This window comes from Meriones unguiculatus, chromosome 12 (genome assembly GCF_030254825.1).
Source record: "Meriones unguiculatus strain TT.TT164.6M chromosome 12, Bangor_MerUng_6.1, whole genome shotgun sequence".
Taxonomy (NCBI): domain Eukaryota; kingdom Metazoa; phylum Chordata; class Mammalia; order Rodentia; family Muridae; genus Meriones; species Meriones unguiculatus.
The window spans coordinates 90,976,478-90,988,598 of record NC_083360.1 but is presented as its reverse complement, the minus strand read 5'-3'; the positions used below and the strand labels follow the sequence as shown (position 1 = coordinate 90,988,598).

The 12,121-nt window shown below is 44.9% G+C and overlaps 1 protein-coding gene across 2 annotated transcripts in view; it reads left to right on the top strand.

Annotated features, from left to right (window-relative positions):
• The first annotated feature begins 9,457 nt into the window (after window positions 1-9,457).
• The window catches only part of Psme4 (proteasome activator subunit 4), a 113,003-nt gene continuing 110,339 nt past the window's right edge, over window positions 9,458-12,121 (top strand). Inside the window, exon 1 of one of the 2 annotated variants that reach the window (XM_060366188.1) lies at window positions 9,458-9,903. In XM_060366188.1, the coding sequence (XP_060222171.1) occupies window positions 9,662-9,903 (242 nt within the window). In that variant the 5' untranslated portion in view covers window positions 9,458-9,661. The remainder of the gene's footprint in view (window positions 9,904-12,121) is intronic. The other variant, XM_060366187.1, reaches the window with a different exon arrangement.

Genomic DNA, 12,121 nt, shown 5'->3' with positions numbered 1-12,121 from the left:
TTTGTATATCTGAGATAATTAAGCCCCCCAAATCTCTTTTCACTTTTCTGTTGCATTTCCACAATCCTTCCCTCAATTAAGCACAGGCACAGACTGGTTCTGACTAGTTGTCTTAAATCATGATCAAGACAACTTGGGGAAAAGGGTTTATTTCAGCTTACACTTCCAGGTGATAGTCTATAACTATAGGAAGTCAAGGCAGAAACTCAAGCAGGCAGGAACCTGGAGGCAGGAGTTGATGCAGACGCCATGAAGAGGTTTTGTTTACTGGTTTGCTTGTCCTTCATGGCTTCCTCTGCCTGCCTTTTTCCTTTCTTTCTTTCTTTCTTTCTTTCTTTCTTTCTTTCTTTCTTTCTTTCTTTCTCTTTCCTTTTTGGTATTTTGAGGTAGGGTTTCTCTGTGTAGCCTTGGCTGTCCTAGACTCACCTTTTAGATCAGACTACCCTCAAACTCAGAATCCACCTGCCTTTGCCTCCCCAACTTCTGGGATTACAGATATGCACCAGTGCTCCTGGCCCAGCCTACATTTTTATAGAACCCAGGTCCACCAGATCAGGGAGAGCAACACCCACAGTGGGTTGGGCCCTCCCCTGTCAATCACTAATTAAGAAAATGCCCTCTATATTTTCTTACAGCCTGATCTTACGGAGACATTTTCTTAATTGAGGTTCCTTCTTCTCAAATGACTTTAGTTTGTGCCAAATTAGCATACTAATGAAGCATGAACAGAAGTCACACAGGGCTGGGCATGGTGGCAGAGGCAGGCAGATCTCTGTGAGGCCAGCCTGGTCTACGAAGTGAGTACAGGACAGCCAGGGCTACACAGAGAAACCCTGTCCTGAAAAACAAAAACAAACAAACAAGAAGTCACACTGATCACTTCAGAGTAGTGGGGACTATTTGTGCCACTCTCTAGTCTCTCTGTTCTCCTTGTTAACACTGAGATTCAATGGATAAAAACCAATTCCACCATTTTGGCCCAATTTAAAGCAAGCTTTATTACATATTAAATACTGATCAAGAGATGGACTTTGGTCAGGACCACTCCCCTGAGACACGTGACAGGGATTTATAGGGACAAACATCTGGAGGCCACCGTACTTTCCCACGAGGCTTTGTTATTTTCTAAGAACTACAACTTCTAGGATGCCAGGAAGTTAACTGGTCCTTGGGTGGGTGGGGCTTAGAGGTTAATTTTGGGTGTTATACCTTCAGTGACAGAAACACAGTCCAATTGTTGACCAAGCTGGGATCAACAAGTCTCAGTGTGCGAGACAGCTGTTACACAGCAGGGTGCACGTTTTGAAAGATCCGCCTCCAGAGAGCTGCTATTACAGGCAAGAGCCGCCATGCCTAATGCTGTTCCTCTTGCTCTAAACAAGATGCCAGGATAACTGAGAAAGCATTTGTCTTCATTAAAACTTCAGTAGTGGGTGGAGGCTAGAAAGATGGCTCAGCAGTTAACAGCAATGGCTGCTCTTCCAGAAAACCCAGGTTCAATTCAAGTTCCTACATGGCAGCTTGTAGCCTTTTCTAACTCCAGTTCCAGGGGATCTGATACCTATTTCTGGTCTTCTCAGGCAAGTGGTGTATAGACATACATGTAAGCAGAATATCTATATATCTTAACTTTTAAAAGTCATTAAGTTCAAAATAAATAAATTAGTAATAAAAGGAAGAAAAATATGGGGCTGGGGAGATGGTTCGGTGTCTATGAGCACTTACTTACTACTCTTGCAGTGGACCTGGGAACAATTCTCAGTACCCATACGATGGCTCATAAATGTCTGCAAGTCCAGCACCAGGAGATCCAATGCCTTCTTTTGACATCCTTGTGCACCAGGCACGCACATGGTGCACATACATACATTCAGACAAACATTCATACACATAAAATTAAAATAATTGAACCTTCTTTAAAGGAAAAAGGAAGATTATGAACAAATGGGAGAAATACTGAATTATTCCCTTAAAAAGTTTGGATATATATTTGTTTTCTGTGGAAGAGGTAATGTAAACCAGGCCTTGAGAGATGAGTGAGTTCTGAGTGGAATAGAAAGTGTTTTGCAAACAATAAGAAATATATAAATATAGATTGTATATGCCCTTATGGGGACAGATGCCTATGATAAGCCGTGCTATTTTTTTCCCATTTTTTAATTTTAATTTTTATTAATTACACTTTATTCACTTTGTATCCCCCCATAAACCCTTCTCCTCTCCCAATCCCACCTTCCCTCCCCCTTCTCCACGCATGCCCCTCCCCAAGTCCACTGATAGGGGAGGTCTTCCTCTCCTTCCTTCTGATCCTAGTCTCTCAGATCTCATGAGGAGTTGCTGCATTGTTTTCCTCTGTGGCCTGGTAAATCTGTTCCCCCATCAGGGTGAGGTGATCAAAGAGCAGGCTAATCAGGTCATGTCAGAGGCAGTCCCTCTTCCCATTACTATGGAACCCACTTGGACACTGAGCTGCCATAAACCATGCTATTTAGAGAATAAGACTGATCTGCCTCAAAGTAGGCTGTCCTTAGGGCAAGAATAGTACTGCCTGTCAGAAAAAGTTAATGATGTCAAACCTTGCTTTGTCTTAATGTGCTGTGACACTATGGCAAAAGAATTCCACATTTCAATAGGCAGATCCTGACCATCTGGAGACCGTCCCTCATAACCCACAATGACTTACCCAGATACCTACACAGGTCTTCCACCTAGTAACACTTCCACTGTGACACTGAAACACTCTCTGACTGCCCATGTAAAACCCTGCCTAAGATTCAGTAAGACTACCCAAGGTACTCACTCCCAGATTGCCCTCCAGCCAATCTCCTAGGCCTAGCCATAGATGACTAATGAGGTCCGGGTTCCCTTGACTTGATCACCGTCGTCTCTAACAAGAAGTCCCAGTCTTTGTGGTGTCAGAGGGATCCACCTCCTTCCTCCTCGACACCAAGGCTACTTACTTTTGGGGACACAGATCTTCTTCTCATTTCTCTATTGTTGGGGTAGGGAGACAGTCTTACCAATCTCAAAAGACCATCTCAGCCTGAATTTCCTGCCAGCCCTTTGACAAGCTGTAAATAACCAGGAGAAAAATTCCTCCTCTGGCAGCAACCAGGGCATCTCCTAGCAAGAGATTTACTTTTGGGGGAGCAAATGCTTCTATCGTTTGGTAGACACAAGAGGAACTCAAATGTGTTATCTATTCCTTCTAAGCAGGCCAAGGGCTGCCTATAATCTGTTACTCCTTGTACTGGAGAGGCTGAGACAGGATTATTGCCATGAGTTCAAGACCAAGTCCTGGAAGAGCTGTGAAAAGGAAAAAAAAGAAAAAGTTACAAGCTGCATTTGTTAAAGATTCTACAGGACCAAATAAACAACTCAACTTCGAGTTTGAGTAGAGTTAAAATGTTGCAAAAGATCCAGGGCTGTTGTTATTCCAGTGACCACACCTGTGTCTGAACTTCCACATAACTATTTTAACCTTAGACTTTTTAGGAAACTATCAGCTTTCATTTACCAACTCAAGGCTAATGATATTGTCAGATACCATCTGAAACTTAGAGCAGCCTTCCTTGCTCTGCTGTAACACACACTTATGCCCCACCAATGTATCTGATAAACAATTTGATTTATAATTTTCTTTGTTCTATTGAAAGACAAAAGAATTAAAAATCAGTGGGTATTGTTTTAAAGTTTAAAGCATAAGCCTGAACAAAGGCCAGACAAATGGAGATATGTCTAGCCACCTGGGAAAAGAAACTAGCTTTACTGCATTCTTTCCCCACCCACTACAGATACAGTTGCTAGGAAACCGGCCCAGATGGCCAGGCCAGAACCAGGTATGGTCTTGGTGCCTAAAGTGGACCAATCATTTCAAAAGTCAGTTTCCCTTACCCAATCATGTATCGCTAAAGCATGTAAGTCCCTGCTTGCAGTTTTGCCCTTTAAAAACCCTGTTCGCCTAGACGGAGGGCTTCATTCCTTGCGACCCCTGTTTGAGCATGTATACAAAAAAAAAAAAAAAAGCCCTCATGTATTTACAGTGGAGTCTATTCCTGGTCTTTGGAGCTTTCACGAACTGGGCACAACACCATAAGTAATAAAAATCTCATGTAGCCAATTAACTCCACAGTGGAACATGGGAAAACCTGATTTTGTGATGCCAGGCCATGATCACACATGGTCGACTCCAAAATATCACTTATTTCCCTTTGAGGTGAGAACAGTTTTGGCATTGACATATATTTGTATACACACACACACACACATGTATTGTTATGCCCAGATCTGTTATGCCCAGATCTTATGGCGCTGGACCATATATGCAAGAGCAGAGAGCTTTATTTGGGCTTAAGCTCAGTCTTCCCACCATCACCAACACAGTGGATCAGAAAAGAAAGCCCCACAGCAGCTGCCCCGCAGGGTTTTTATTGCAATTTGAACAAGAACCGGGAATTCTCAGCTTAGCAGTTACACAATTGGATGACATTCAGCAAGGGCAAGCTTGTTACAAAGTGATTGGCTAACTAACCTGACATCCAGCGAGCTATCTATAGACCTCAGGAATATTAGGTATTTTCTGTGCCATGAAATGTTCTACTTAAAGGTCGGTGGCTGGTCAGCACAAATGCCCCACCCAGAGATAAGATACCATCCTATTCTTGTGGCTATCCTCAGACTGTTCCTTGGGTAGGGTATCTTATGACCTTGTTTCTGGAATTGGTGACCTATGACCTAGTTCCTGTTGACCTTAGGGTGGGGTCACTAGTTTCTGGTGACCTTTGTTGTGCCTGGTTCCCTCAGTATAATTATATATGTGAAATCTATGTCAGGGAGTTACAGCTGGTTTTGTGCTTTGACTGAGAGCCAGATGAAGTTGATCTTGGTATCAGGATATATTGTTTTTACAGGTGGAGTAGAAAGGTCAGGCTGAGGCCCAGCGATTCTCTGAATCCTCCAATATAGCCTCAGTTCCTCATTTCATGAGGATATTATACCCTGAGGGTATTCAGAGCATTCTCTCTCTCTCTCTCTCTCTCTCTCTCTCTTCCTTCCCCCATACTTTACTCCCCCACCTCTCTCTCTCTCTCTCTCTAAAGAGCCAGTACATTTCCTAGCTCTCATGCTGCCTTGAGGGCTTGGGATAGGAAGCCAGGCTTGTGACTGGGGCCAGTTGAAAAGGTTAAAGGGCTATCTTTTACTGGCATCTCTTGATCTCCAAAAGATAAAAATGGGTGGAGAAAACTCATTTCAGACTTTTGTTACTGTCTCCAGTGATAAGTAGATTTCCTCACCTGAGGAAGCTGCTGGCCTCCTCATTTTCTCACATGCAGGCATTTTAATACAAATTTTAAAATTAAAAGAGACACTCTTACTATGTAGAGCAGGCTGGCCTCTGCCTCCAAAGTGCTGAGACAAAAGGCATGGGCCATCATAGGGCCCACATTGGACTGTCTCTCAAATTTCATGCAGAATAATACATAGGAACTTTGTATCTTTAGTTCCAAATTTAATTTTTTTCTCTTTTACTTTTTAGTTTAGATGTATGTTTTAAGGGAGTTTTGACAGCATCACCTGCAACTCCTTCGACAAGAATTGAAATCCAAACATTTCATTTCAATTCTTCTGGATCCCTTGATCAGACTAATCCTCACCTTGTCTCACAGTATCTAAGTCTATATGAAGCATTCGGAAGTAGCTTTAGCCTGGTACTTTGACCTTCATTTTGTGTCCACCTTTACTATTTTAACTTTGCATAACCATGACAATCAGGCGGAAGTGTCTGTCTACCCTACCTATATCATCCCATGGAGTCTGAGGCACAGAGACAGGTCACTATCCTAAATTCAGTCACTTCCGATTCCCAGGACAGCAAATCCTCACAGACAAAAACAGTTACCTGGATTGGTTACACCACAGAACAAAACTAGTTTGCCCTCCCTCTCCCCAGGTAATGATAGCAATTAGCGTTAACCGGAAGATTTGCAGACCAAGCCTGGACCGGGACTGCTTAATTATGCATACTTCTTGGTCCCTACTTTCCTACATACTTCCCCTATTCATAGCTCATGCACAAAACACCCCCAAAATAAAATAAATATCTTAGGCTAGGAATCCGAAAGACTCTGGACACTGAATTCCTTTTTGTTCTCTGCAATATGGATTAAATCTCTCTCTCTTTTTTTTTTTTGCTTCTCTTTAACACAATTAGTTATTATTATTTGATGTGTATGGGAGTGTACCTCTGTGTGGGTATCCTGGGAGACAGAAGAGGTCATAGATCTCCAGGAGCTGGAGTTACAGGGAGTTGTGACCTGGAAACTGAACTCAGGTCCCCAGGAAGAACAGCATGTGCTCTGAACCCACTGAGCCATCACAAGAGCTAAATTTATGTTTTAAGTTTAAATTACTGTACTTAAGAGATCTATAAAGCAAAAATGCCTCTAGACCATAAACCCCATTTGCCCAAGGTCAGATACACTTGTAAGCCCCACTTGCCCAAGGACAGATAACTTTCTGGAATGTTGAAGGCCCTTGGGCATGTAAGAAAACAGGTGTTTTTGCTTCTGTAAAAAAAGCTTGGTTGCCTCAATTTCTTAAGATGTGCCTGATCACACATAGATAGGAGGTACATAGGCAGGAAGTACTTTGGGATGTATGCTTGCCCCTGATTGGATGAAGATGGGAGGTATGTGGCCTTCTGGGTTTTGCCATTATAAACACTGGACTAAGCTAATTCAAGGCCATTCTTTGGGAGTTCTGGGTATAGGCCTAGCCAGAGTCCATCATCCTGGCCAGTATTTAATAAAGTTTGCTTCAAATTTAGCTCAAAAATTGTAGTAGTGGTCTTATTATTACCCTGTGGAATTAACACGGTCCCTCCAGCTCCTTTGCTTTTCTTTTCACCTTTACTAGTCCCTTTCCCTATCACACTTGAGTGAATGTCAGGCCCAGCTTACAGGGGCTTCTGTTTTCTTCCTATCATTGCTTTACTCTCTTATCACTTAGACTTCAACCATTACATCTGAACCACTCCAATAATCTCAGCTCATGATCTCCATTTAGAGACCTCAAGGAGACAAGGACAAAGCCCCGCAGGGAGAAGTGCTCAACACGGCAGCAACACCAATAGGAAAACCTGGCCTTTTTCTTTCCTCAGGCTCTCCCTCCCTCCTGCTCTCTCCACTTTCCTGTTCTAGCCACAATTTTACAACGTTCTCTATACTCACTTTTCCATTTTCCATTTGTCCTTCGTCATCATAGTCGCATTCCACAGTGCGGACTCATAAAACTGTTCATATCTACTTTATCAATAAAACTTGGCTCAGGTTTCAGTTCATTTGACCTGCCAGCTATCGAGGATAGAATTAGTCACTTCTTCTCTCTGAAGTACTGTAGTTTTTAGTGCCCTCCCACTCTTCCTAAATACTTTATATCCCTTATTGGATTGGTTGGTTGGTTTTGGCATTTTGAGACAGGGTTTCTCTGTACAGCTCTAGCTGTTCCGGGACTCGCTCTGTAGGCCACGCTACAAATTCATGAAGATTTGCCTGCATCTGTCTCCCAAGTGCTAGGATTAAAAGTGTGCACCACTACCACACGCCAGGCTCATATCTTTTATTGTTTCTTTTTAAAAATATTTAAAAATTATGTGTATGTGTGTGAGTCTGGGTGTGGGTCTGTGAACTTGTTAATACAGATGCTTAGAGTCCAGAGGCATGGGATCATCTGGAGTTGGAGTTACAAATACTTGTGAGTGCCTTCTTTGGGTACTGAAAACCAAACTAATCCTCACAAGAACACGTTTTTAGGCCCTGATCCATCTCTCCAGCTCCTTACTGCTTCTTGTGAATAAACACTCCTGTAGTCCATCTCCCCTTTATTGCCCATTTTATCTATCCATCCCTCTCTCCATATATATATAATCTGCTTATTTTGTTTTTTTGAGACAGGGTTTTTCTGTGTAGCCATGAATGTCCTGGAGCTCACCCTGTAGACCAGGTTCATCTTGAACTCACAGAGATACATCTGCCTCTGCCTCCCCGAGTACTTGGATTCAGGCATGGGCCACGATGCCTGGCTTATTGTCCATTTTAAATGTGGGTTTCCTCAGAGGTCTGTTCTTTTCATACTTTTTCTTATTCCCTATATACTATAAGCTCATTTCTATACCAGCTGAGTCCCCCCTCAACACACATGTATTATTTGCATACTCAACACAGTTGCTTTTTCCAAAGTTGTTTCTGCTTGTCTTTCTTCTGAATGGCTTTCATTATCTAACCACCTTCCCAAACCAGACTTCTAGCATCACAGTATCTTGTTCTTCTCCTTTACTCTTCACATTCCATCCAATACTAAGCCCAGACCATTCTGTTGAAATGTGTCTCAATTTCAGCTGACATCCTGCTCCTTATTATGTTTTTTTGAGGGAGGCTTTTGGAGACAGCATCTGTATAGACCAGGGTGACCTTGAAATTGTGGCTCTCCTACCTCTGACTTTCCAGTGCTAGAATTACTGGCATGTATGACACCCTGCACAATATCTCATCTTTTTAAAGGGCCCTCCAGTTTCTAATCTTATCTCTCCAAGCGCAGTCTTCACACAGAGCCAGAGAGCTTCTTTAAAAATGGAAATGTTGGGTTCATCTAGAAAAGACATCTGTAGCCAAGACTGAGGACCTGAGTTCAATTCACAGGCCCCACAAAGTAGAAGAGATGATCAGCTCCTGCAAGTCAACCACAGGCACTGGGGCACACTCACATGTGTGCCCCAGTGAAATGCAATATAAAAGGTTTTAATGTAAAATTTTGTCAGGTGTGGTATATACCAGCAATCCTAGGATTGCCCAAGGTTCAAGGCAAGTCCGGTTTACATAGCAGCTCCAGAATAGCCGGGGCTATACAGCAAAACGTGGTCTCAAAAAACAAAACAAAACAAGGAGTAAATTTTAAAAAAACAATTAATTTTATTTTATTTTATGTGCATTGGTTGGTGTGAGGGTATCAGATCCCTTGGAACTGAAGTTACAGACAGCTGTGAGCTGCCATGCGGGTGCTGAGGATTGAACCCCAGTCCTTTGGAAGAGCAGCCAAACTTACTATATTACCAAGGACGGCCTTGAACTGTTCTTGATCATACTGCCTCTGTGTCCACTCCCACCTCCCAAACTGGGATACAAGCTGCTCTTTCATAAACTGGCCCGGAAGACAGAGTACTAGACGTGGAGAAGTAGTCGGATCCCAGAGGTGCCTGGATCCTGCTGGATCAGCTCGGGGTCACTCATTTCTAGCCTGCAGCTTCACGCAGGGACCCCCGCCGCGGACACCAAACTCTGCGGTCCGGAAGAAAGCCTCCCTGGCCCGCCCCGGCCTCACCACGCCCCCGCCCCGCCCCGCCCCGCCTCCGCCCGCCCCGGAAGTGACTTGAGGCCTGTCCGGAACCTCTGGGTCTAGCGGCTGCAGCGTCACCAGAGACGAGCCGGAGCGGGCCCGGCAGAGCAGCTGCTGTCGCCTCCAACGAACCGGGCGCCGCGCGGGGTCCAGCAGCGCGCCGGGCAGCCGCGGGGCCCAGCGGTCCGGGCGAGGGCGACGCGACGCGGACGAGGCAGAGCCCGCAGCGGGGCGGGGGCCGGGGGGCGGTCCGGGGGCGGCCCCGGGCTTAATGGAGGCGCCGGAGCGGGTTGGCGGTGGGGACCCCCCTGAGCCTGGCGGGCGGCCGGGGCTGGGCCCGCGGGCCTTCGTCCCGCAGAAGGAGATCGTGTACAACAAGCTTCTGCCCTACGCCGAGCGGCTCGACGCCGAATCCGACATGCAGCTGGCGCAGATCAAGAGCAACCTGGGCCGTGCGGTTCAGCTGCAAGAGCTGTGGCCCGGGGGCCTCTTCTGGACCCGGAAACTCTCCACGTAAGTGGGCCGAGGCTGTCGGCGATCCGGGCTCTTTGTCTGAGCTGCCGCTGCTCAGCTTCGTCCCGTCCCGGCGGCGCTGGCCTGGTGCAGGGTTCCAAGGGCGCGGCCGAGCTCTGGAGGGACCCATCCTCCTCGCTGCTTTCTGCGGCGCCTCTGGGTCCCGCTAGTCGCCCCTCACGGCCAGCCTTCTGGTCGTTTCCCTTCACCTGTCAGGCTCTAGGGAGCCGCCGGGGTCTCCGGGGATTGCGACGAGCGTTTCCCTTTGGTTCTCCTGCGGTTCTGCGCGCGGAGCTGCGGAGTAGAGAGATCCGGTCTATGGGGAAGCAACTCCTGTCTTCGCTTCTGGGCTTTCTGGTTTTCTTCCCCGACATCTAAGCCTGTTCACTTACCTCCCTAACCACGTTGCTAGTGGGAAGGAGGCGGAACTCTGTTCCAGTGGTTCTGTTGTGAGTGTGTTGTGTCTCTCTCGGTGTTACTTTGTTTCGTGGGGGCTTCCTGGAGTTAATTGAAATCATTGGTTCAGAATAGGCAGTAAGCGCATTCTTGGGCTGAGTAGACGTTGAGGTCGATAATGCTGTCTTCGAATCCTAGGAAAGCGTTTGTTTCTGTAGTGACATTTCCTCAGTCGAGACTTTGCTGATTCTAAGGCAGATAAATAGTAAAGAGCGCTGTGAGGTTGTTCAGGGGCTTTGTTAGCTCTCTGGACTGTGGTTTTGAGTTGATCCGGTAAATGTTGACGACCTTAACCTCAGCTTCAAGTGTTCTTTTGTTTTCAGTATTCACTCGCGGCAAATAACAGTGTCAGTGGAATTAGAGCCAAGGAAAGAAATGCCGGAGCAAAAAGTTTGGAGAGGTCATTTGCTCTATGTGCACCTTTTCTGCGGCAGAACTTTTTATATAAGAATTTTGCTGTTTTGTTTGGTATGCTACTTATAATCTGCTAGGAGTCTATGCTCATGCATTCGGTTGCCGATGAGTGATTACCCAGGGCATGTCACTTGTGTTTACCAGAATCTGCTGAGTGTACTGCTGGTGATGACTCAGGGGTTTATATGCGATAGTCAGCTGTATCTCTCCACGGGATAATTCTTACGTGCTAATTGGTGGGGGTGAGGGTGGGGTTGACAGCTTTTTCATACTCTCCAACTTAGAGGAGATGCAAAACTAAAACAATTTGTTCTTCTTAGAGTGACCATAAAGTGTCAAGGTTAACAGATCTTTTGATTAGAGTATAAAGAAGTTTATGGTGTTAAGGATCCATAAAAGTGGAGATTAATGATCAAAGAAAATCCACTTATTAAGTGGTTCAAATTAAAATGCTTCTTCGGTGTGTTCCCCTTAGGTGTTTGTGTAACTTGGGCAGAGTGAAAATAAGTTTGTTTGTTGGGTAGACCCTTTAAAAATCACTTAGACTTGCCAAAGAATAGTGCTTTCAAGGAATATAAGCAAGTTTTCTTTGGTGTACAGTATTTTTATATGTGTGAAGACAGCCAGTTTGGATTTATGAGCATAGTTAAATGTTTTGTTTGTTTGTTTGTTTTGTTTCCAGATTCTGGTTCATGAGTTTAGTAAATCAGCAGTAGGTTTCGTTGCTGTTTTGGCTCAGGTAAAAAGGCAGGGCTAGAAATACGGTGCTTGCTGTGCAGGGCAGCATTGCTCAGTGCTTGTCACTCCCCCTTTAAGTAAACAACCAGCGAGCAGTGCTGTCAAGTACAATTTAATTTTAGAATGGAGGTTAAATGCTGGAAACTCATTCCTGGAATTGCGTTGCTATGTGACATTTTCAATGTGATAGGACATGCTGTGATCTTGGCTGTGTGTGTTTCCTCTCTAAGGCATCTTAAGGTGACTTGATTGTTTATAGTTACGCTTGTCCCCACCCCCATCTTTTAAAGCCTAGTGTGTTGCCTAACATCTCCGAAGTCCTCAAGTACTCATGTTTAGTACATCCTAGAAGAAGTGTAGTAACAGATTTCATTTTTCCCACCAACTCTGTTTTCCTGAGAATGAAATGAGAATGTTGGGTTAAATAATTCCTGGGAACTATTTTTGATCTGATATCCTATTATTTCAATATTTATTATTTTGGACTTAATATAAATGAGTTGTGACAACCCTCCCCTCCCCCCCTCCAGGGTTCTAGGAAGGCCTGGCTTGCCTGGAACTGTATGTAGGATGCTCTTGATCTAACTGCTTACACCTTCAAGCGGTGGAA